Below are 27072 nucleotides of genomic sequence, written 5' to 3'. Positions count from 1 at the left end.
TCCATAGGGTCATGAGTCTGTCAGACATGACAATGGTGTAGGAGTTAAAGATAATAGTATCAAATATACATCATGATTCAAGTGTCTTGGGTCTTCTATTTCCCACTGCATTACTGCTACTACATATCAACACGAGCTGAAAGTCTCATGAGTTCATGCAAATGTACACCAAAATTATGAAGTGTTGATTCAGATCCCAAATCTATTCATTGTCACAGCTTCAGAAATATCTGCTGAAATAAAACAAATGGAAATCTTGTAAAGGTATAAAGATCTGAATATCCATCCACAATCATCTAAGACATCTCAACATTTTAGGTTCAGATTCTGGGCAAGATCTCTTGATTTTTTAAGGCCTATCGGTCCCGAAAGGAACGGGAGAGAGGGCCCCGGCCCCCGAGGCTTCCCGGGAGCCTGGCTGCATGCGGTAGGCCACAGTCCTGAACATATATTCCGCACCAGGAGTCTCCGGAACCAGAAAGCTGTTCATACTTTTTTTTAAAAAAAGCATATTTCTATGAAATTGTCAACAAATAGCATCATGGCTTTTTTTATGTCCTTATTTTAGTGTGTGTTGAACTCTGGGAGATTTCATGAAACCAATCTGTTTGTATTATAAACATACACAATTTACTACCAGATCATACTCTGTAATACTTTGGCCTTATAGACCTGAATTTACGAGTCCTTTGAAGTGGAAGAAGATTTATAGTCTTGGGAGCTGGGACAGGGATAAACCTCTGAGCCTCCCACTGGAGTGTATAAAATTGAATATCACACAGAGTTTCCTAACCCATGCCAGTTTTTACATGATTTATAAAAAGTATTTCTTCTTTTCTCCCTTCCCCACTTTGACTTTCAGAATTACCAGGAAAGTTTAAATGATCTCAACAAAGTTCTCCTGATAGACCCAAATGTTTCTGAAGCAAAGAAAGAACTAAAAGAGATAACCATATATCTTAATAACAAGGATAACACACCACTACACAGTCAAGAAAAGGAAAGGAAGAAAATAAAAATTGAAGAGGTATTATAATCACAAAAGTAACTCTGGTTATAAAGTGAAGTTTGGGGGAGGGATGAGTGGGCATGGGAGTGGAGGGAAAGATGGAGGGGAAGATAATGGCTTCCTCCCTGGCTGAACTTGGAGGCCCCAACTTGAACTGATTCACATGTCCCTCCTATGGTCCTGGAAGTAGCCTTGGGATAAACTTAAGTCAGCTCAGATCTCTTGGAAGCTTAACTCTGAATTTCTCAGTCCTACAACCCAGGCCCTGAAGTTCTGGGGCTACCACAGAACTAAACCAGCCTTTACTCTCTATTTGAGCTAATCTAAAACTATTGCTGCAGCATAATCCCTTCTAGTCTTAATTTGCCCTTAGTGAAGCATGTTGCAGGAGCAGTGGTTTCTATAGAAGGGAGGACGACAACAGGATGTCTTCTCCACATCCCTCACCTCTGTTCCCTCTTTTCTATCCCTACTGCCATCTCCTCTCCAAGCCCTCATCCAGGCATTTGGAAGCTACTGCAGGAGCCTCTAACCCATTTTCCTACCTTTACTTCCTACCCCACCTTTATCTAATCCTGTCTCTTTGTTCAGACATCAACAGGGGCTGCTGACCAATGTTCTAGGTTCTTTACAATTTGACCTTTCCAGAGCTTTCTCATATTAGTCCTTTCCATGCTCTCTTACCCTAGCCAAACTGGACAGCTCCCAGCCCCTTTGCTCTCCTACCTTTATGTTCTTTCCCTGTCTTCACATATTAATTTTCTACTTGTCCTTTAAAGCCACTTCAAACTCTGTCTCTTCCATGAGGTTTCCTTTGATCTTCCCCTCTTCCCATTCTGCCCATGGAATAGGGAAATAACCTTTCTCTACATACTTCACATGGCATTTTGTCTTGTTCCCTTACAGAGTTTAGCACATAATGTGCATCATAACTATCTCTGTGCTAATCCTCCTCCTAGACTGGAGGCTCTATGAGGGCAGGAACAGCTATGCTAAACTTTGTCTCTGTCCAGTGCCTCACACAGTGTTCTGCATAGTTAGTTACCTAATAATTATTTCTTGAATGAATTAACCAAAGGAATGCTTCTGAAAATCATCAACTTAGTCTTGTAATTTATTTTCCAGGATAAGGAAGGCTGAGAATTTCTTGTCTGTGATTACTTTTCTCTAATGTATTTCAACAGCATCTAGCTATCTATCAAGATAAACACACACACACATATCCATCTATCAAATCTTACCTGTCATAAGTAGAGCAATAAAGTAAAAACATTGTCCTGCTTTGTGGGTACTCCCAGGGGCTTGTGGGAATTACTTACAACCAATGAACTTGTTCCTCTTAGAATTCCTAAGGTGTAAACTCCCTTTAAAAGCCTGAGCCAAAGGTCTGAGCCAGAGAACTGTCAGGTCAACCTGAGTTTTCACCTTGTAGTTGTCCAGACAACCTGAATTCTCACCTGGTAATCCTAACATCTCCCCTTTTCATCATTGTTAAGTACCGACTTAGCACTTAGTAAGAACCTAATATCTCATTATCTCATTAGTACTTAGTAAGAACCTAACATCTCCCCCTTTCTTTTGATTTAGAACATAGGGTGGTCATGACTTTGAAACATAAATCCATCAATATGGGAGGTATTACACATAATTACATAAATTACATAAACACATAGTAACATAGTAACATAACACATGATAGAAGTATGTAACAAATAACATGATCAAATAATCATAAAATGAGAATTTATAAATGTCCATAAGTCCATTGTCCATTAGTCTCATCTTGTGTTAGGAAATACAATGATTCCTGCTGGTTTTAAAGTTCTTTAACAGTCTTCTTATTAGCCATGCTCTTTCAGTGTCAGATGTTTCTTAGATTTTATCCTTTGTTTTGAGGTCTTTCTCTTTTTTTGTCTCTCTCTGATGGACAAGGCGAATACGACTAGTTGGCACCCATCTGATTCCTTCTCCTGCTGAAGAAATACAAGCAAACCCTCTCCCCCAGGTAGTTAACCTATCTAATTACCTTCTATTTACCACTTTCTAAATCTCTTCTCATCATCTGACAATTACATTGGAGTTGTTTGCACTGGACACAGCCCTGTTGGTTTAAAAGGCCTGTATTCTCCCCAAGTGTAATCCATTTTTGCAATCTGATTGCCTTTTGACTGACTTATCAGGTAATCCCTTTCTGCCATGTGATTGCTTTTCTGCTGGTTGATCAAATCAGAGTCTTGACCTTCTAAAGGCTCTTTGGGTATAATATCAGCTGCCATCATGCACCAAGTCTTTTTTGCCTGGGGCCCTGGACCTGGGCCCCTCATCCCGTTTCCCTGAATTATTCTACACTCTGATGCCCAATGGAGTCCTCTGTTGCATTTTGGACATGGGGTTTTAGGTCTTCTCTCACCCTGTCTTCTCACTGTATCTCCATATCTACACTGAGCTCTTAGATGTCCAATTTTTCCACATTGAGAGTTTCTCTAGAAGTCCCTTGCCAGAAGGGACCCTGTCTTTCCACATTCATCATCATCCGGGTATAAAAAGCATTTGTTCCCACTGTAGTACATCGTCTTATGATCTCCTCTAAAGGAGCATCTTTGTCTAATCCCCATATAATTCTTTTGCAAATCTCATTGGCATTTTCCTTAGCCAGATGTCTGGTGATTATTTCTGTAGCTGCATTTTGTCCAATAGTTCTTTTGACAGCAGTTTGCAAACGTCCCACAAAATCTGCAAAAGGTTCATTGGGACCTTGCTCTATTTTAGTGAAAGCCTCTCCCCGATCTTTCTGTCCAGGGAGGACACCCCAAGCTTTTATTGCAGCCTTAGCAATTTGCTCATATATTGTCATGGTATAATTAATCTGTTCTGAATTCTCTCCATACTGACCTTCACCAGCTAATTGCTCAAAAGTGAATTTTGTGTTAACTCCTATTTCCAAATTGCATCTGACTTGGATCTTACATAATTCATGAAACTCCGCAAGCCATAACAAATTTTCTCCAGGTTCCAGGCATGTCCTTGCTATGGATTTCCAATCATTCGGGGTTAGGACTTCATAAGACAAACCATCTAGTAACATTTTAACATAAGCTGATGTAGCCCCATAAAGGGTACAACCTTTTTTCAAATCTTTAATTTTATTCAAATCTAAAGGTGCATATCTTCTCCTTTTTTGACCTACAGAGTCAGTATCTTCAATCACAGGATATACATGTATAAAATCACTTATATCCTGTCCTTCTCTCTTAGCTTTAACCAATGCTTTTTCTAATCTTGTCATAGGCTTAGGCTGCTTCACAGGCAATTCTGTTTGTGTTTCTGCCTCTCCCCCTCCTCCTTCCTCCACCTCTGAAGGTGGAGTTGATGTGGGCCCATCAATAATCTGCTCTCTAGGCGGGGTTGAAGCTTCTTCAAGAGAATTAGAGTCATCACACCCTAATTCCTCATTTAAATCCTCTTGCTCTTGGGCAAGATCTTGATCTTTCCTTTTTTCCTCACACTTACTTACTCCTCTGTTCATTTTTAAAACTTTCCCTTCTACAACTTGCTTGATAGTTTAAGGCTAATTGAACTATGTTGTAGATATAAAATACCTCTGCAGAAATTGAACGAGGCCCATTTTTTTGGCATGAAATTCTTTCATTTCAAATCCCACTAGCTTCCATTTATCTACATCTATCTTTTCTTCCTCTAAGAACCAAGGGGATGTGAGTCTCTTAATGCAGCCAAGAGTTTAGCAATCTGTACCCAGGTTATAAGTAAACTCTGCTTCTCAATTATCTTAATTATACTCTCTATAGTACCACTCCTGAATGGGGCTGGAGCTGAGGCTGCATCTGGGGCTGGGGTTGAGTCGGCTTAGGTCGAGGGATTGTCTTTAGCTAACATCTGCCCCATTTCAGCTATAAGATATTGCTGGTTTAGCCCTTAACGTCCATTCCCTGGGAGGATAAAAAGAGGCAACATTGAGCCTGGAGAGCAGTTGGATTGGGTACTCCCAGGGGCTTGTGGGAATTACTTACAACCAATGAACTTGTTCTTCTTAGAATTCCTAAGGTGTAAACTCCCTTTAAAGGCCTGAGCCAAAGAACTGTCAGGTCAACCTGAGTTTTCACCTTGTAATTGTCCAGACAACCTGAATTCTCACCTGGTAATCCTAACACTGCTTGTTATTAATTTAGTTATCTTCCTAAAGTATCATAAATGCTCTAAGGAAGCTCATTATTGGAATGATCCCTGCACTAGGTGTTTTTGCAAAGTAAATGTTGGGAGCAGCGGACAAAGTCTCATGACCCTAGTTCTAGTCCATACTAGCTCTGCTGCTGCCTACCTATGGGACTTTAGGCAAAGGCCTACAAAACTGATAGTTTCAGTTGGTCTCTCCAAGGTCCTTCTGCTTCTAAATTACATTGGTTCTGATTTTTTATTTTTGTAAATTCATGTTTCTATAAAGTATTTTTTAACTTAAATATTAATTTGAAAAACACCAGGTGAACTAATACATGTGACTGTAAATATATGATGTTGCTCAATGTCAGAATTAAATTCTTTCTATCTTGAAGGTGAGGGAGAATAGTGAGGAACAGCTTGAAGATGGTTCTCCGGAGAATGTCTTGGTTACTGGCCATGATTTGGAGAAGGGGCCAGCAAGCAGCAGGCCTCCGGCAATGGACTTGGAAAAACTCCACATCTCAAAACCTACCAATGCCTATGAATTTGGTCAGGTTCTTAATGCCATAAACATGAGGAAGGATGAAGAAGCCTGTGCGAAGCTCTTAGCCATTACAGACCCAAAAGATTTGCCATCGTTACTGAGTAACAAACTGGAAGGGGACACTTTCCTTCTCCTTATCCAGTCTCTGAAAAATCACCTTCTTGACAATGATCCCGAGTTGGTCTATCAGCATCTTTTGTATCTAAGTAAAGCAGAAAGATTTATGGTAAGCTGCTGCCAAATGTCTTACTCTTTATGTAAATTGATGAGTTTTAAAAAGAGAAAGTTCATATTTTAGGAAAGATATTGATTTGATCTTTAAAATAGTATCTGACTGTACTGTCATTATGATGTAAATTTCTTTATCTTTCAGATGATGTTGACACTGCTTAGCAAAGGACAAAAGGAACAGATCCAACAGCTGTTGGAGGCCCTATCAGACAAATCAAACCATGAGTTTACTTCGGAGGATGTACAGAACTTGAAAAAGCATTACGAACTTTAAGCTGAGGGTTGGGCTTTTTTTATTTGTTTGCTTGTTTGTTTTAATTTCTCCATCCTGGAGTAGGTCCCAGGAATATTTGTAGACTGGGGCTATCAACTACCTGGAAGTATGGATAAAATTGAGTTTTGAAAGGCACCTTCTTTGTTTGGACTGTTGAAGATTTGTAAAGGATTGTGTACGCACCTTCTACAATCTGCTGCTCCCCTTTAACTTGTATATATTATCTTCCCTAAAAACATAACATCTTGTTATTTAATTAGTTGACTTGATAATGATTCATTTTGAGTGTATTTAAGTACATTCACCTTTTATAATTTCCATCTTTTAGTCATTCGTTTGGGTAAAATAGTTGAGCTAAATTTGCAGTCTTGAACTCTGAAAATGAGACCCTTAAAGTGTAATAGAAATATGATTACTTAGTTGATTTTTAAAATTTAATTCTATGAAAATCTGATGATTGTATCATCTTCATTTCTTGCCCTGAAATACACAAAACCTATTTTTATATTGCTAATGCAAAGATGAAATGGATTAAAGAAATACAGAATATCCCAAAAGTCTTAGTGCTTTTAATAAACTTATTAAAAAAAAAAAAAAAAAAAGGACTAGGAGTTTTGGGACATCTTGTACTTTGGTACTATAAAGGTATGCGGTTATGAAATAAATGGCCTCTATTTGGATAAAGATGAAATGTGAATTCCAGATAATCAAGCTTTTCAGGCTTATGGAAGAATGCTCATTTACTGTTTTTCAAAGCAATAAATTGCCTTTTCTAAAGGGGTCTGTCTACCATTGCACATGATTTTTTTCCAATAGTGTTTGTTGCACATAGTAATAGTTTCTTATTTACATAGACAGTAATCAATCTTAAATAAGATATTAACATTATGGAAAAGTTCTGTAGTTTTACTTAGAGACCTTAAAAAGCAATATGCTTATGTAACCAAAAACAAAAGTCATTTTGTAAAGCACCACCTGGTTGTCCCAACCAATTGTTTACATATTTTTCAACCAAATTTTACTACTATTCATTTAAGTCCTCTTTTTCTATTTTGTCTGGAAGATCTGAGCACATTTGCTTCCTCACTATGGAAAAAAAAAAAAGTAAAGATTAGGTCTTATCAGTACAGAAAGTGTGTCTCAGTTGTACATTAGGATTAAAGGAATGGTATTTCAAAAAACCTGGGAAGTCTGCTGTTTACCTAGTGTAACTGATGCTTTGGAAACCTCTTAAAGACACTGAATTCAGTTTATTCAGAAAGTAAGATTCTTAGTGCTGCACTGTTTTCTATCCCATTTTCTCCTTTTTTATGGTGAGTTCTTTTTTCGCTTGTCAAATTAGGATACATGATAATAAGCAGTGGACTTCAAAAAAAAGCAATAGTTCTGTGCTTGTGGACCATCCCAGAACCAATACTGACAGGAACTATTCTTCAATTTAAGACTGTCTAACTGGCTTAAAAATCCATTACCTGGTGGCCAGCCTTCAACTGATGAATCAACCTCTCTCTCCAATTTAACTTAGCTGGTTGGTCCTTGAAAAGTACACAGTGGAGACCAAATAGAGACATTGCTATTTTGTGCTAAAGCTATCCCAGTTTGGTAGGATGTGTTAGACTTCATTCCTTTAGCATAACCTTGTAGTCCCAGGATTTCCTTCCACATCATATTCAAATATGTTTTGGTTCCCTTTGAAAAGGTTGTCGTCACATTCACATATATGTTTTCTGGTATTCTTTTGAAACTGGAATGATTAAAAAAATTTATAGAAAAATATTATACTGACATTTTAACTCTTAACCTAGTCATTCCTAGCTAAAGTTTTATTTAAGAATTGCATAAATTGAAAAGGTATAAGAAGTATTCTACCTCTAGATTTTTTTAAAGAACACTTCTTCCTTTGAAATATAAAGTAAAACAGTAAATTATTGACTTATTCACAGTATTCATTTATTAAAATAGGACCACAGCCACTCAAATTTTGACTTATTTTCCACATTATTTAGTAACTAAGAAAAAATTATTTGTGATACTGTAATCATAGAACTTGCAATGAAAGAAAAAGTAAAATGCATATAAATCATACCAAAGAACGTATCTTCTTTAGTAACTATCAGTTATGTCTGATGCTTTTAAGGGTAGAAAATTGTATTTCATATGAAATGGTAGTGGATTAGGTTAAGGATGCAACTTAAAATATAAGAACATTTTGAGAAACACCCCAAATTCTTTGTTCTGCTTAGCTTTTTATTTTGTAATTTGTATTAACTGATGTGCTGCCTTAAAAATACACATGAATTGACTACTCTGTATCATAATTTCTTTATTCCTAGGGCAGATTTTGCAAACTACTTGGTCATGCCTTCAGATTTTACTGAGAGCCCAAATTGAACTATGACATGCATAACAATAAAAGATTTTATCTGAGTAACTCATTTCAGTTTGATGTAATTAATGATAGGAAGGTTTGACTTGAACTTTATTGAAAGACTAGTTTCTGCCTATTTCTCAAAGAATCTGATCCTTTTGACTGAGGTTTAGAATTTGAGTTCTTCCTTTGCCATCTTATACCAATAAGATTATTCTACATGTTTTCTACAGTAAGCTCTAATTATTCAGTTCAACATCTGTAATGTTCTCTTCTCTAAAATATAATGTTCTCTGGGTGCAGGTTTCTTGGGGAGCTTCTGGAGGCAGCCTTAGTTTCAGTTCAGTTCAATAATCCCAAATGCAGCCAGGAGTCCAAATCCTTTACTGTCTCTTAACAAATCTTATCTCCTTCACTTGGGGCTCTGCTAGTTTTCTGGAGGCCTTCTGGATCTTGGTTTCAGTGTTCTCCACAGGACAGCCTGCCACCACTTCTCTGTCTTCCTTTGTATTGACCGATTTGTGAATCTCCTTGACTGAATCCTGACTCTGAATCTCCTGAAGTCCTCCCAATGTCTCCAGCCAGCACAAAGGTGGAAGTTGGAATGAACTCCGCTTCCAAGAGAGTGGGCTTCTGGGTCCTCCCTGGGCTTGTGGAAGCTCCTTAAAAGTATGCTATCTTAAAGGTCTGAATCTTGTGGAATTCTAGTAAGTACATTACTGACCTAGAGAACTAAATTAGATAATTATTGTCTCTATCCATTCCAGTAACTTAGCACCTTGTAAGAATTCTAACAAACATATATTGAGTGTTCTGATTAATTAGATATTTTGGTTAATTCAATTACCTATACTTTATTTATGGACTTAAAAACTTTACAATAATGATAGTAAATTTTACTTATGCCACTGAATATAATTTAGTCTTTGGTGGTCAAGAAGTACATTAGGTAGGATCTTTTGACCATGAAAATCATTGCAGAAAAATTCATTAAGAATGCCTATAAAAGTTTTCTTGTAAACAACATATTGTAGGATTCTGGCTTTTAATCCAGTCTGCTATGCACTTCTATTTTGTAGGAGAGTTCATCCCATTCACACCCAGGGTTAAAATTACTATTTCTCGCTATCCTATTTTCCCCAAGTTATATTTTTCTTTCTCTTTTCCTCCTTTCCTTCCTCACCAATGTATAAAAGAGTTTTCTATGCAGAGAGATGAGCCTAGGTTTTAATTTTATAAAGGGAAACTCAGAAACAATTTTAAAATTCTTTAGCCTAAAAATCTAATCATGTTAATTTCCATTTTTTAAAAATTTAGTTTTAATTAAACTGTTTGAACTCAACTAAATTCCACATAATAACTCACAGGTATAGAGTGTTTTGTTTTCTATAGGTCATTTGAGATAAGTAATGCAAATACTATCATCCCCATTTTCAAATGGGGAAACCTATTAAAAGAGTAAGGAACCTGCTCAGTCATACTGATAAGAAATGACAAACCCCAGATTATTAATGTGACTTTCCTGTTTCTAAAATATCTTTTAAAGTTTTATAAGTGAATGAAATTTTTAAAATTAAGGCAGGAATTTTGTGAAGGTTTTAAATTTTTAAGCAGCTACTATTTTTGTTTCCTATTTGAAATTCTTTTCGTCTTTATATCTGTCCTATCCTTACTGCAATCATCTGGCAACTAGCAAGTCCTTCTCCAATGTTGGTTAATTCAGTCCTTGATTTATGGTCTTCCTCTCTACACCAAGCTCCCTCTATAACTTTAGTGACTTTAATGTTTTTTTTTTTTAATTATGGTTTTTATTTACCAGATATATGCATGGGTAATCTTACAGCATTGACAATTGCCAAACCTTTTGTTCTAATTTTTCCCCTCTTTCCCCCCCCCCCAGATGCCAGGTTGACCAATACATGTTAACTATTTTAAAGTATAAATTAAATACAATATATGTATACATGTCCAGACAGTTGTTTTGCTGTACAAAAACAATCGGACTTTGTAATAGTGTACAATTAGCCTGTGAAAGAAATCAAAAATGCAGGCAGACAAAAATAGAGGGATTGGAAATTCTATGTAGTGGTTCATAGTAGTGACTTTAATGTTAACAGCCTTCACCAAAGATGGTAATCTCTAAAGCCATGAATTCAGATTCTCCCTTTCTAACCACAATTTTCTGCCTCTCCATCTGGTATTGAAGGTGGAGTGTACTCCCCCAGGGAACATCCTTATAATGGGACTATAGAGACCATCCCATGAAACTTCACAAAGTTGCTTAGACCATTTCCTGGGGAAAACATGTACTCAATCTTTGAAAAGTCTTCGTGCTTTGTTATTATGTGGCAAAGCCTGGGTCATCCCTCCATCATCTCCTTTCCCCAAGTGGGACGTTGTGTCAATTAGGGGAGGTAACTTCTAATTTGCTCTCTTTTGTTTTGCCCTACAGATAGCATCTTGTAACTGAGACTTTTGGTGAGGGGTGGGGGAAGGATGGTGACCACTTCCACATTGGCTGTTTAGCCAAGACTCAACTGTTAAGTGAGGGTTGCAAGAGGCTTCTGGCTTGTGCTTCTTTCCTTCCAGCCTTAATCACTGAATGGGTGCAACCTCAGTCAAAGTGAGACATTCTGAAGACCTTAAAAAGACCAAGGTCTTCCTTGCATCTAAGATTATCTCTAGTCATCCTGATCTGTATCTGGCCACTGAACCCAGATGACTCTGGAAGGGAAAGTGGTGCAAGAAACTTTGCCCAGCCCTCTCTCACTTAAGTCCAACTCACTTGCATGTCATGGCATCTCCTCCAAAGGCCAAACAACAACCTTCCTGTGTAGACAGTCAAACATTGTTCTTGCTATGAATGTGTCCAGTCACAGAAGATGGACTTCCTGCCTCCAAATGACAAGAAGAGTTTCTTCATTGGGAAAAATGACCACCAGCAGGAATCTGGCCCCTATCCCTAACCTGGAAAAGCAGAAAAAATGCACCTAAAGTAAATTGGGTTTTACAGAGCTGAAGTGACATGTGCAATACCTATTTGTTTGGTAGTTCCACAAACTACTTTCTATTCCTAATGTTTGTGACTCCACTTCCTGGCAGATGTGGTTTTAGGTTAAAATTTGCCAATTGCTTCAGTCAATGTGTACTGTGGATCTTTTGGGGTCCTTTACCAGTTCTTTTGTTATATTTGTCTCCCTACCTAGCATAGTAAATCTTAAAAGATCCCCCACGTTGTTCTTGGTTGCATGAACTAAAACAAAGCAGTTTTCTACTGGGATGCCATAAAGAATCAACAGTCTGGGAAAGGGAAACCTAACTTCTCTCATTAAAGATCAAATCTAAACGGACCAGAGGCGATTCGTGGGTCCAGAGGCGATTGGCCCATTAATGCAAAGGGAATAGAGTTGGGCTTTTGGGCCCAGAAGCAATTTTTAATGTTATATATCCTTCCCATTACCTGCTTTTCCCTCAACTAGTTCTTCCCCCTTTCGTGGGCCTTTTCTGGTTCCTCTGTTCCTCTAGTTTCTCAGAGTTCCTATTTTGGCTTAGCTTCCCTCCCTTTAGAATCTTGACTTTGTCGTTCACCATTTCCTCCTTGTCTGTGATGTTGATTCCCTACTAATCCTCAGTCCTGTATCATCCTTGCTTCTAATCCCAACCTGCTAGAGAAGATCATAAAACTGCTCTCTCAAGTCCACAACAATGCATGTTATCTAACTTAACAGGCTCTTTTGCTTTTAACCTCTCTCATCAAACTTAGAGAAGTTTTCTTCTCAAATCTCCAACTCTTATCTCAATTTGCCTCAGCAAGATCACTCACAAGATCATTGCTTCTTAAAAGACTGAGGCTATCCATTATGAGCACTTTCATCACCCCTTCTCCCTAATTCAAGAGCTGTCTACATCATCATCTATTATTTTTATTTCCTTCTGTCTCAAAAGATATGATCCTAGTCCTAGTGTCTTGATCCCATCCCTTCTGGGAGTTTTGCCTCTTGAATCATGCACTCATTTCTATTTGCCAAATCCTTTCATAAAGCTAGAAGCATGTTCAGGTCTTCTCTAATCTTAAATCATTGGAATATGAGAATTTTGAGGACAGCAACTTTTAATTTTTGTCTTTTTTCCCTCAGCACATTGCCTGGCATATGTTATTTAGTCATTCAGTTATGTCCATCTCTTTATGATCCAGTGGACTAAACCACACCAGGATTGGCCATGGGGTTTTCTTGTCAGATATTGGAATGGTTTGCCTTTTCTTTCTCTAGTGGATTACAGAAAATAAAGAGAACTTATTTTTACAAAAAAATTACAGAAAAAGCAAGTAACTTGCTCAAGATAACACAGCTAATAAGTGTCTGAGACCAGATTTGAGAACTTGAGATCTTCCTGACTTTATACTCAGCTTTGGTTCCAATCTGTCCTTTTAGCTTTCACATTTCCACTTTGTTTTCCTAGATCATAACATGCTATCTCTAGGACCAGGGCATTTATGTAGGATATTCCCCATTCCCAAAATGTACCTTCTTTTCTTGCCCCTTTTTCCAAAATTTACCTCATCAAGGCTTAGCCCAGATGTCACCTCTTCTGCAAAGCCTTTTCTGATTCTCTTTCAACTGAAACTGTGTTCTCCCTTTTCAAGCTTTCCTGAAGCACTTTGCCTCTTTTCCTCCCCTGCTACTAGCCACATCCTATGCTTTAAAAAAAAAAAAAAAGAAAGAAAGAAAAAGAAAAGTAAAATTGCATTTTCTTCTCCCCCCATCCTCACATGTTTATCAATAATGATCTTGGAGGGCTGCAGTAAATTAACCATGAACTGGGCCTGGACTTGAGAAGATTGGCTTAAGTTTCTAACATTGTGTCCTGGTGATTCCCAGAACCCCATGTTTAGGCTGTGGAGGGGTATGAGAGGTTGGCAGAGAGCAGTCTGCACTACTTTGGAAGAAGAAAGTGACTGGATCCCAGGCTGGCACAAAGACGACAGAGTTCTCCTTGGAAGAGGCCTGGGAGTGTATTCTGAGAATTACATGATGCAAAAGGGAAGAAGTATGGGACAGTGGGAAAAGCTCTAGCTTCCTGTCAGTATGGGCCAGCTACTTCTAGGGATCTCAGATTTCAGCTTCCTTTTCTATACAATGGGAAAAGTTGGACTAATTATCTAAAGTAAGAATTCTTCTACCTCTAATTTTTTTTTTAATTGTAAGGCTTTTTTTTTTAAACTAGATTTGTTTTAATGGTACGGCAATTGGAGTTAAGTTACTTGCCCAGGGTCACACAGCCAGGAAGTGTCAAGTATCATTGATGTCATGGTGACCAGAAAATAAGATAGAATCATATTCTAAAAATGATAGATCACAAATACCCAAACTGAGTGATATATACGTCTGCTGCTGCTTGTTCAGTTTTTTTGAGAAGGCAATTGGGATTTAAGTTACTTGCCCAGGTTCACACAACCATGGATGTCATGGGTAATTAGAAAATAAGATGGAATCATATACTAAAAATGATAGACCATAGATACCCAAAACATTGGTATACTATTTGTTGTTCAGTTGTAGCCAACTCTTCGTGATCCCATTTGAAGAGTTTTCTTGACAAAGATCCTGGAGTGGTTTGCCATTTCCTTCTCCAGGTCATTTTATAGATGAGGAAACTGAGGCAAACAAAGTATAAAGTGACTTGGTCAGGGTCACACAACTCATAAGTGTCTGAAACCAGATGAATTCAGGAAGATGAATTGAGATTTCTCATTTTAAGCCCAGTGTTTTACCTAGCTGCCCCCAGATATATTGGTATTACTCCAGGAATATCAAAAGAACCAGAGAAAGAACTTAATCATATTGGTTAAGTGCTCTGAAACAATGGGCATCATACTCAGAATCCTTGTAAAACACCCAATTAGAAAATCACAAATTAATATCTATATTTTATTTTTTCTTATTCTATTAAACATTTCCCTATTACATTTTGATGTGGTTTGGCCCAACTTAGTTTTACTAATCACTCTTATGCCCAAGAGGCCTTTAAGTTGGACACCTTTGCTCTAGAGAATTGAAAGAAATGGACAAAATGAGATAGCATAGAGTTACAATCTATATCAATGAAGTAGTAATAATACTGATGAAATTTGAGTCGTTCAAGTTTCCCAAACCTTTTTATTTCCATTTTTTGTCTTTTATAATCTGAGTTGGTTGCTGAATTCCCTTTGCAGTCACAACTGTATCCTCTGCTATATATTCTTTTTTTAAAAATTTATTGATGCTTTTTGTTTTTAAAACATATGCATAGATAATTTTTCAACACTGATCCTTGAAAAACCTTGTGTCCAAATTTTTCCCTCCCTTCCCTTGACCCTCCTTCCCTAGATGGCAGGTAACTCAATATATTAAACATGTGCAATTCTTCTATACATATTTCTACAATCATGCTGCATGAGAAAAATCAGGTCAAAAAGGAAAAAGAATGAGAAAGAAACAAAATGCAAGCAAACAAAAAGAGTGAAAATATTATGTTGTGAACCATACTCATTTTCCCACAATCCTATCTCTGGATATAGATGGTTCTCTTCATCACAAGATCATTGGAACAGGCCTGGAAAATCTCCTTGTTGAAAAGAATCATGTTCATCAGAATTGATCATCATATAATCTTATTATTGCTGTGTACAATGATGTCCTGGTTCTGCTTATTTCTCTTAGCATCAGTTCCTGTAAGTCTCTCCAGGCCTCTCTGAAATCATCCTGCTGGTCGTTTCTTATGGCACAATAATATTCCGTAACATTCATATACCATAACTTATTCAGCCATTCTCCAACTGATGGTCATCTGCTCGTTTTGCCATTACAAAAAGGGCACCACAAACATTTTTCTGTGCTGTATAATCTGCAGGGATTCCACACCATGTATGATCCCAGCTTTTATCTCTGTCAGCGTATTTCCTGGGAGTATGTGACATAAGATACTTTTGATGAAAAAGATTTTACACACATACACAGACACATTTCTCTCCAAGGAAAATTTACACTACTCATGCTACTATCTTTGTGGTTTCCTTTTCCCAAATTCAGATATTCAGAGCTGGAAGGATTCTGGAATGTGAACTGAAACCTAGCCTCGGAAACTTAGTTTCAGTTTTCTCCCCTATAAAATTTGGAGCTATGTAGCACAATGGGTGGAACCCTGAGCTTGGAATCAGAAAGACTCATCTTCATGAGTTCAAATCCAGCCTCAAATACTTAAAACTGATGGGACATTCATATTTAGCAGATTTTAAACAAACAAGAATGATTTCCAGTAGTGCAAAGATTGCCAGACCACAGCAGTAGCTCAGAAACAGACATTGAAAAAGAGAAAGAATGAAAAACCAATTTGAGGAAAAGGAGGGGATTGAACTCTAAGGTAGCACTTTCTTTCTTGTACTAAAGCTATTGGGACTCCCCCATCCCATAGTGTTTAATGTCCCTGTCAGCCCTCTCTGAGTTCAGGTTTAGGAAGGGAGGGCCACAGTACTGATGAGCATTATGATCAGCCAGAATAATCAGTTATCTCCAACAAAGGGAGCAAACATTTCAGCAAGTCAAAGGAGAGCTGGGCTAATTAAAATAAGATACTCCAAAAGAAACTGGAAAAATGGTTACAGATGGAGCCAAATTATCAACCCATGTGATTTGTGCTTTGCTATGAATGTCTTGCTTATACTTACTTTTATTTTCTTGACCATATATAGTGACTGTGAGGTTCAAATGAGGTAATGGATAGAAAGTGGTTTGCAAGCTTTACATTGCACAAGCATCCACTCTTTTACCTAATATAGGATTATTATAAGAAAAAATATTTTGTAAAACTGCCATCCTTATTTCTGTGAATGTTATTGATATAATTCTTAAGGAAATTTTTGCCTTCAAAATTCTTTTACAATCATTTTATTTTCAATCTAAGTGCCTAACTTCCTTAAAACTGGATTATGCCTTCTTGGAATGTGGACAGCTTAAATTATGTAAACTTAGTTGGAATAATCACTCATTTAAACCATGCCAGGATTTTTGGTGAGCTCTAAAGAACTTTCTTTTTTCCTTTTCTTTCTTTCTTTTTTTTTTTAGAAACTTTTCTCCCATTACATTTTGTCTCATGATCCAGTTGTAGCAAAGTTTACAGCAGTAGCCTTCTCTTCAGTTAAGGCATTGTTTGTGATGCACTGAAAATCACAGAGGACAATGCACCAGAGTGGTGGTAAAGTGTTGGACCTGTAGTCAGGAAGACTTCTTCCAGAGTTCAAACCTACTTCCTAGCTTGTTCCTTCCTGAACAAGTCACTTAAGCCTGTTTGTCTCAGTTTCCCTTTCTGTAAAATGAGCTGGAAAAGGAAATGGCAAACCCCTGCCAGGGACACAACTGCTTGACAAAACTACCCCCTGTCACATCTAAAAGCAAAAGAGAAAAATGAGGAAGACTGACAAAGGAATGGGGTCTGTATTATCTGTGCAAAATTAAGTCAAAAGCAAAGCCATAACTTGGATGGGGGAAACTGGAAACTTTGTCCCAGGGCCCTGAAATTCAGAAAGTCACTTCCAAATGCATTTAGGTGACCACATCCCAGGCGGGTCTCCCTTCCCTATCACACCTTGGCAATAGAAGGCCTATCACCTGGGCATGCTCCCTCACTTGCCCTGGTCCACCCCAGATTCTGGCCAGTCTAGCAGCAGAAAACAGCAGCTTAGAAACCTTGTGGAGGCTCTCAGGGTAGAGCAGCTGCACTGTAAGTAAAAATTCTCCTCACTACCCTTGGCACAATTTTGGCTCTGGCCAAATTTATCAATATATAAAAATTGAAGCAAATATATAAAATTGAAGCAAATACCTTGTATATATAACAACTTTGCTTATAATTTCAGGTGTATATATTATTTCTCTGCATAGAATGCCAAATCCTTGAGTTTATGTATCCAGCATGATAAACAAAATTTTGGACATGGCCAATAGGAGGCAGTGTAGTATAGTAGATAAAGAGCAGGATTTAGAATCAGCAAACCTGAAATCAAACTGGCTCTCTTGGACAAATCACTTAACCTGTCTGGTTTCAGACCCCGTATCTGTAAAATTAGTGCCTTGGATTAATGAGCTCTGTAGTCAATTCTAGCTCTAAAATTATGATCCTATCAAGAATATACAAACCATCTATTATGTAATTAAACTGTAGCAAAAGAATATATACACAGTGACCTCAATCATGTCAGGAAAGGGTAACATCAAACCCCAGAAAAACTGGTGGTAATGAATAATGGATAACCTAATAAATAATACTGGCAACATAATAGACAATACTGATAGCCTAGTGAAAATATAATGTTGGTAACAATGGATAAGGTTGGTAACACAATGGATAACATTGGTAACATAATGGGTAATATTGGTAACATAAATGAGCAATGCAAAAAAGGCTTCATTAATATAGAGTTTCCTCTTCTTTTATCAATTATTCAATAACTAAGAGGCACAGATGGACAGATGCTATATTTACAGATGTTTTCATGAAAATCATGACAAGATTTATAGACTCCTAGGAAATACTCTACTTAACAGCCAGATTGGTCTTTAAAATGACACAAAATTCTACATTTGTAATGATGCATCTAAAATACATACTCCAGACTTATTTCATGGCTTTGTGACGGCTGTCAGCATGGGTCTTCCCTCCACAACTTAGTAGATGGTTTTCAAGCATTGTTTTGGCAGGAAAAAAAATGCTTCCTGTCACCCTTTATGGTCAAAATATCAAGTCAAGGAAACAAATATTTATTAAGTGCCTATTATGTGTCAGATTCCTTACTAATTACTGGGGATACAAAGAAAGTCAAAGTAGTCCCTGGCCTCAGGGAGTCCCAGTTTAATGGGACAATATGCAGACAATTCTGTACAAACAAGACCTACTGGATGAACTGGGGGTGGTCTCCGAGGGAAGGCATTAAGATTAAGGAAGATTAGGAAAGGCTTCTTGCAAAATTTGAGACTTCAGCTGAGACTTGAAAGTGGTCAGAGAAGCCAGGAGGGAGAGACTTGCAGAAAACCGAGACAACCAGTAAAAATGCCAGGAACTGGGAGATGTCCTGTGGGAGTAACAGTCCAGAGACCAGTATCACGGCTGGATTCCAAGAGTATGTGGAGAAGAGGGAAAGGCAGAAATGGCAAGGAAAGCCAGTGGAGATAATTGAATTAGGGCCATGATGTGGCCACACTTGGATTTTAAGATCAATTTAACAGCTGAGTGGAGGAAAGATTCGAAGCAAAGGATCTCAGGCAGCAGGCTATTTCAATAGTCCAGGACGAGATGATCTCCTGTCTCAAGCAAGCCAGCACATGTCCAGCTCAGGGCATCCTCAGCATATAAAAGGTTGACCTTCTTGGGTGCGTGTGGAGCAAATAATGGACCAAGGAAAATAATGAGACCAAGCTAGAAAACTTGTGAGGGGAGAGAAGGATGACTTTATGGTTAATATATATATATATATATATATATATATATATATATATATATATATATATATCTTGATGCTAGAAGGAAGAATCTAATCTAGGGGCTCCAGGTCTGCTTCTGACACACAGTGGTTTGTGTGACTTTGGGCAAATCCTTTAGGATTTGGTTGTAAATTTTTTTCTTTTCTTTTCTTTTTTTAAATTTTAATAGTTTTTATTTACCAGGTATATGGATGGGTAATTTTACAACATTGACAATTGCCAAACCTTTTGTTCTAATTTTTCCCCTCCTTGCCCCCACCCAGATGGCAGGATGACCAATACATGTTAAATATGTTAAAGTATAAATTAAATACAATATATGTATACATGTCCAAACAGTTGTTTTGCTGTACAAAAAGAAGAGGACTTTGAAATAGTGTACAATTATCCTGTGAAGGAAATAAAAAATGCAGACAGACAAAAATAGAGAGATTGGGAATTATATGTAGTAGTTCATATATCCCAGAGTTCTTTCTCTGAGTGTAGCTGGTTCAGTTCATTACTGCTCTATTGGAATTGATTTGGTTCATCTCATTGTTGGAGAGGGCCACATCCATCAGAATTGATCATCATATAGTATTGTTGTTGAAGTATATAATGATCTCCTGGTCCTGCTCATTTCACTCAGCATCAGTTCATGTAAGTCTCTCCAGGCCTCTCTGTATTCCTCCTGCTGGTCATTTCTTACAAACCAATAATATTCCGTAACATTAATATACCACAATTTATTCATCCATCCTCCAATTGATGGGCATCCACTCAGTTTCCAGTTTCTGGCCACTACAAAGAGGGCTGCCACAAACATTCTTGCACATACAGGTCCCTTTCCCTTCTTTAAGATCTCTTTGGGATATAAGCCCAGTAGTAACACTGCTGGGTCAAAGAGTAGGCACAGTTTGAGTTCCAAATCACTCTCCAGAATGGCTGGATGTATTCACAATTCCACCAACAATGTGTCAGTGTCCCTGTTTTCCCACATCCCCTCCAACATTCTGCATTATCTTTCCCTGTCATCTTAGCCAATCTGACAGATGTGTAGTGGTATCTCAGAGTTGTCTTAATTTGCATTTCTCTTGGAAGCATCTTTTCATGTGGTCAGAGATAGTTTCAATTTTTTCATCCGAGAATTGTCTGTTCATATCCTTTGACCATTTATCAATTGGAGAATGGCTTAATTTCTTATAAAGTCAATTCTCTATATATTTTGAAAATGAGGCCTTTATCTGAATCTTTGACTATAAAAATGTTTTCCCCAGTTTATTGTTTCCCTTTTAATTTTATCTGCATTAGTTTTTGTTTGTATAAAAACTTTTCAATTTGATATAATCAAAGTTTTCTACTTTGTGATCAACAATGATCTCTAGTAATCACTTCTAAGAAAGGACAAATAAATTCTCGTTCATGTCCAGTGGCAAGGGTCTAAGACTACTTTGATGGAGGGAATTTTCCTTACCCAGAGTTCCCCATATCAATGAAATCACAAGTTTGGGTTAAAACAAACAGTAAGCAAAATATAAAATTAAACAAAACAAAAAGCCCCAAACTCCATCCTGGAAAGGTATACCAAAAAACTGGCTCAACCTGAACTCAAGAATACCAATCTTCCCCTTAGAAACACTCAGAAAAGGGGGCTCTTCTCCAAACACAGGAGACTCTGACACAGGATCTCCCAGTATTTTAAGACTTCCTGCTATTCCTTTTCTGGAAATGTCTTCTGACTGAGAATTAAGCAGATAATCTTGTTTCTCAAGTATGAGCGAGGAATACTCTGAACTAAAAAAGTACATTAAATTTAGCTCTGTCAGGGAAGGGAATGACTGGCCCAAAACCCAGGTAAGGGTTACAAAATCATTTGGTCTGGCCCTGCCAAGGCACCAACAGACAACAACTTTGTGGTTAATTTTGGATGGCCCATGAATAATGATATAAATATCCAATTGGCAGAAAAAAGTTTGCTTGTCTTTGAGGGATTTCAGGATTGTTTACTGCTGTTTATTCTAACACTTAATGGATTTGAGACTGGACAATTTCATACAAGGGAAGTGTGTGATTTTATCACTTCTTTCCTCTCTCTGATTTTATAACTTTATCAAAGATGACCCACTTTCCTAATAGCCAAGTCTGTAGGTAACTAGGCGGTACAGTATATGGAGCCAATAATACTGGAGTTTGAATTCTCTTTTGAACTTTACTAGCTATGTGACCCTGGGCAAGTCACTTAACTGCTCTCAGCCTCAGTTTCCTCAAATGTAAAATGGGGATGATAATAGTATCTCTATGCCAGGTTGTTGTGAAGATCAAATGAGATATTTGTAGAGTTCTTGGAACACAATGCTACAACATAAATGCTAGTTATTCTGAAGAGGTTAAATTATATCACATTCCACTCTCAAAGAGCTTGTTTTTAAGTCCCATGGATCTTGCCTCTCAATGAATAAATAAATGTCTGTTAGACAGGCATCTGATAGTGAATTGACTATGTCAATCAATATTTCAATTCAGCATTTATTAAGCAAGTACAAGGCACTATCTCCAAGGTGTTTGGGATGCAAAGAACAACATAAGACATCATACTTGTCCTTGGGGAGCTTAGAATTTAATAGATGATGAAATATGTCCATGAAAACAAAAGTTAGGGTAAGTATATGGAAGAGCAAAACAGATTGGGAGAGATCTTTTCTAGCTGAGGGAATCAGGGAGAGAGAAATATTGAGAAGGTGGCACCTGATCTCAACTTTGGTAGATGTAAGGTCCTTTAATAGTGAAGTTTTAGAGATGTTATGTTTTCCATTTTTTTTTTTTTTTTTTTTTTTTTTTTTTTTTTGAGGCTGGGGTTAAGTGACTTGCCTAGGGTCACACAGCTAGGAAGTGTTAAGTGTCTGAGACCAGATTTGAACTCCAGTCTTCCTGAGTTCAAGGCTGGTGCTCTATCCCCTGCGCCACCTAGCTGCCCCTATGGGTTATGTTTTAAGGATGGGATTGGTGCATGCAAATGCATGGTACATGAGGTGCAGGGTGAGACTGGGACACCAGGTAATGGGGGGGTTGAACTAGGGTTATAGCAATGTGAATAGCACAGTAACAAGGAAAAGACAGATGCAAGAAATATCATTGAGGTAGTATTGATGGAACTTTAAAACTGACTAGAACTGGGGAATAAGATATTTATTTCTGTTGAAGTATTTTGGAGATACTCTGTTTCCCAGAGCTAAGCTCAACGATCAGGCTGCGTCCTGAGCTTGACATAACAAATAATTCTTTATATTCTTATCACTCTTTGGCAAAGTGAGTTGCTTGGACCAGCACCAGGGGTTCACTGAGGGACTTACCTCCCCCTGGAGGGGCCATCCAGGGCATGTTCATAACCCCTGTTCCTTGTAGTGCATTTCTGGCCTATCACAGAACTCTGGTGCTGCATCCCTCGGAATAATCATGACCCCAAATGCCCCTGACACAATGACTGTTCCCATGGGACCCTAGAACGCCTGTATTGTCTCAAGAAATGCCAACCATGAGAACTGTCTCAAGAGCTAAGAATGATTGTGTTGTGGACAATATATATATATATATATATATATATATAAAACAATTCATATATATAACTGGCTCCAGCATCAGCAATGGTAAGCCCCTTTTCTTAGGAGGAGGAGCTTCTGCCTGCAAGTCTCATTTTCCTTAAGCTGTTTCTGGCCAGCAGTTCTGTCTCACTTCCAGCTACTCTCAGGTTAGAGTTTGATTCTGGTCCAGTTGACATTTCTTAAATGTCCATGACATTGTGATTAACAAATTATCATATTACATAGTATAAATAGTATGTATATATTAAAAATATTATACATTGTAACAAATTAACAAAAATTATATAGTATAGATGCTGCTTTCATGGTCATACAACTTGGCTTGTTAATTTAGAAAATAAAAGGGCTCACAGAAATTCACTTGGAAGCACATTTTTTTTTCTTTTTTAAACTTTTTATTTTCAAAACATGCAGAGTTTTCTTTTTTTTAATTATAGCTTTTTATATACAAGATATATGCATGGGTAATTTTTTAGCATTGACAATTGCAAAACCTTTTGTTCCAATTTTCCCCTCCTTACTCCCACTCCCTCCCCCAGATGGCAGGTTGACCAATACAATATGTTAAAGTATATGTTAAATACAATATATGTACACTTGTCCATACAGTTATTTTGCTGTACAAAAAGAATAGGACTTTGAAATAGTGTACAATTACCTGTGAAGGAAATCCAAAATGCAGACGGACAAAAATACAGGGATTGGGAATTCTACGTAGTGGTTCATAGTCATCTCCCAGAGTTCTTTCACTAGGTGTAGCTGGTTCGGTTCATTACTGCTCTATTGGAATTGATTTGGTTCATCTCATTGTTGGAGAGGGCCACGTCCATCGGAATTGATCATCATATAGTACTGTTGTTAAAGTATATAATGATCTCCTGGTTCTGCTCATTTCACTCAGCATCAGTTGATGTAAGTCTCTCCAAGTCTCTCTCTATTCATCCTGCTGGTCATTTCTTACAGAGCAATAATATTCCATAACATTCATATACCATAATTTACCCAACCATTCTCCAACTGATGGACATCCATTCATTTTCCAGTTTCTAGCCACTATGAAAAGGGCTGCCACAAACATTTTGCCACATACAGGTCCCTTTCCCATCTTAAGTATTTCTTTTTTTTTTTTTTTAATTTATTTATATTTTTAAAAAATTTTTTTTATTATATATATATATTTTTTATAATATTATCCCTTGTATTCATTTTTCCAAATTATCCCCTCCCTCCCTCCACTCCCTCCCCCCGATGACAGGCAATCCCATACATTTTACATGTGTTACAATATAGTCTAGGTACAATACATGTGTGTGAATATCATTTTCTTGTTACACAATAAACATTAGAATCCAAAGGTACATGCAACCTGAGCAGACAGATATTAGTGCTAACAATTTACATTCACTTCCCAGTGTTTCTTCTCTGGGTGTAGCTACCTCTGTCCATCATTGATCAACTGGAAGTGAGTTGGATCTTCTTTATGTTGAAGATTTCCACTTCCATCAGAATACATCCTCATACAGTATTGTTGTTGAAGTGTATAGTGATCTTCTGGTTCTGCTCATTTCACTCAGCATCAGTTGATTTAAGTCTCTCCAGGCCTCTCTGTATTCCTCCTGCTGGTCATTTCTTACAGAGCAATAATATTCCATAGCCTTCATATACCATAATTTACCCAACCATTCTCCAACTGATGGACATCCATTCATCTTCCAGTTTCTAGCTACAACAAAAAGAGCTGCCACAAACATTTTGGCACATATGTGACTCTTTCCGCTCTTTAGTATTTCTTTGGGATAAAAGCCCAGTAGTAGCACTGCTGGATCAAAGGGTATGCACAGTTTGATAACTTTTTGGGCATAGTTCCAAATTGCTCTCCAGAATGGCTGGATTCTTTCACAACTCCACCAACAATGTATCAGTGTCCCAGTTTTCCCACATCCCCTCCAACATTCATCATTATTTGTTCCTGTCATCTTAGCCAATCTGACAGGTGTGTAGTGGTATCTCAGAGTGGTCTTAATTTTCATTTCTCTGATTAATAATGACTTGGAGCATCTTTTCATATGGCTAGAGATAATTTCAATTTGGAAGCACATATATGTTGATGAAGGGTCTTGCTATTTATGAATCCCAAAGAATATGAATATTAATTCATATCCTTGAATAACTATGGGATGTTTAATAGAATACACCACAGAAAAATACCCACTTTAGTTAATCTTCTGCTTGCAAGAGGTGTCTATTTGCTGGAAATCAGATTACTTTTAACTTGCAGAGTTGTTTTATGGATGAACAGCATGGGAAAATTTGAGGGAAGATAAGGAGTTAGCAGCAAGGAAGACAACTTGTTACAAGTAGTTTTTGTTTGGTTGAGGTTTTTTGGTATAAATAAGTTTAAATCACCCAAATTGAGCTCCTCAGGCTTGTCCATTAAAAGGAAATTTCATTTTGCTCTTAGAAAAGGATGTGGAGAAATATATAGAGAATTGACTCTAATTTATAAGAAATCAAACCATTCTCCAATTGATAAATGGTCAAAGGATATGAACAGACAATTCTCAGATGATGAAATTGAAACTATTTCTAGGCATATGAAAAGATGTTCCAAGTCATTATTAATCAGAGAAATGAAAATTAAGAGAACTCTGAGATACCACTACACACCTGTCAGATTGGCTAAGATGACAGGGAAAGGTAATGCAGAATGTTGGAGGGATGTGGGAAAACAGGGACACTGACACATTGTTGGTGGAACTGTGAATACATCCAGCCATTCTGGAGAGCAATCTGGAATTATGCTCAAAAATTTATCAAACTGTGCATACCCTTTGACTCAGCAGTGTTAATACTGGGCTTATATCCCAAAGAGATCTTAAAGAAAGGAAAGGGACCCGTATGTGCAAGAATGTTTGTGGCAGCCCTCTTTGTGGTGGCCAGAAACTGGAAACTAAGTGGATGCCCATCAATTGGAGAATGTCTGAATAAACTGTGGTATATGAATGTTATGGAATATTATTGTTCTGTAAGAAATGACCAACAGAATGATTTCAGAAAGGCCTGGAGAGACTTACATGAACTGATGCTGAGTGAAATGAGCAGGACCAGGAGATCATTATATACTTCAACAACAATACTATATGATAATCAATTCTGGTGGATGTGGCCATCTTCAATAATGAGATGAACCAAATTAGTTCCAACAGAGCAGTAATGAATTGAACCGGCTACACCCAATGAAAGAACTCTGGGAGATGACTATGAACCACTACATAGAATTCCCAATCCCTCTATTTTTGTCTGCTTGTATTTTTTATTTCCTTCACAGGTTAATTGTATACCTTTTCAAAGTCTGATTCTTCTTGTGCAGCAAAATAACTATGGACATGTATGCATATATTGTATTTAACATATACTTTAACATATTTAACATGTATTGGTCTACCTGCCATCTGGGGGAGGGGGGAGGAGGAAGGAGGGGAAAAATTGGAACAAAAGGTATGGCAATTGTCAATGCTGAAAAATTACCCATGCATATATCTTGTAAATAAAAAGCTATAATAAAAAAATAGAATTAAAAAAAAAAAAAAAGAAATTAAGGATAAAAAAAAGCTCTTCACAAATGAACCAAAAAGAAAAAAAAAAAAAGAAAAAAAGGAAAGGATGTGGAGGCTCTTGAAAAATTCTAAGCAAGCCCCTAAACTAAAATTCCATATTTACCCAGCTGAAAGTCATCTTTTGGTATATCTCCAATAAAGATTACTGTATTCTTTAGGAGAATGGATGAAGCTCTCTGGTTCCCTCTCCTGGTAATGAGCCATGTTACTACCACAAGAAATTTCTCCACACATTGAATAGGGTAGAGAAATTATCCTAAATGAGATGTCATTTATTTTTAATATATTGAAGTATTATAACATTTCCCCCATTCTATCCAGTTCTTTTTGCTTTTCTCAACTGTGGTACAAGGACTGGTGATGTTGATCAGTTAAATAAATGGTATTTCGTGGTCACTTCTAGATCTATGATTCTATTATATATTTTTTTGTGTGAGATATATTGTGTAAGATTATAAATATTTCACATATTGGTATTATATATACATATATATATATATATATGTATAATAAAGGCTTATGTTCACACAAATTCCCCTACAAATGTAAGCTCCCCTACAAATTTCTATATGATCTAGTTAAAAAGGTAAGTGACAGAAAAACAAATTGATAACAAAATAAGGATAATAAAATATAATATACAACACTAATTATGTTTCATTATTTTGAATCAATACATGGAGTTTGGGCAGGATTAATCAGATAAGACTTTCTGGATGGATTGTCTGAGCTGGGTTGTTTGTTTGCATCTTCATTTTTTC

General features: G+C 37.2%; 1 protein-coding gene across 2 annotated transcripts in view; it reads left to right on the top strand.

Annotated features, from left to right (window-relative positions):
- Nucleotides 1-8669, top strand: part of SPAG1 (sperm associated antigen 1) — a 93609-nt gene extending 84940 nt beyond the window's left edge. For both annotated transcript variants that reach the window (XM_074268219.1, XM_074268210.1), the window contains exons 18-20: nt 863-1027; nt 5578-5955; nt 6103-8669. In XM_074268219.1, the coding sequence (XP_074124320.1) occupies nt 863-1027; nt 5578-5955; nt 6103-6234 (675 nt within the window). In that variant the 3' untranslated portion in view covers nt 6235-8669. The remainder of the gene's footprint in view (nt 1-862; nt 1028-5577; nt 5956-6102) is intronic.
- Nucleotides 8670-27072: the final 18403 nt, after the last annotated feature.

This window comes from Sminthopsis crassicaudata, chromosome 1, assembly GCF_048593235.1.
Source record: "Sminthopsis crassicaudata isolate SCR6 chromosome 1, ASM4859323v1, whole genome shotgun sequence".
Lineage (NCBI taxonomy): Eukaryota > Metazoa > Chordata > Mammalia > Dasyuromorphia > Dasyuridae > Sminthopsis > Sminthopsis crassicaudata.
This window is presented reverse-complemented; position numbering and strand designations above follow the sequence as displayed.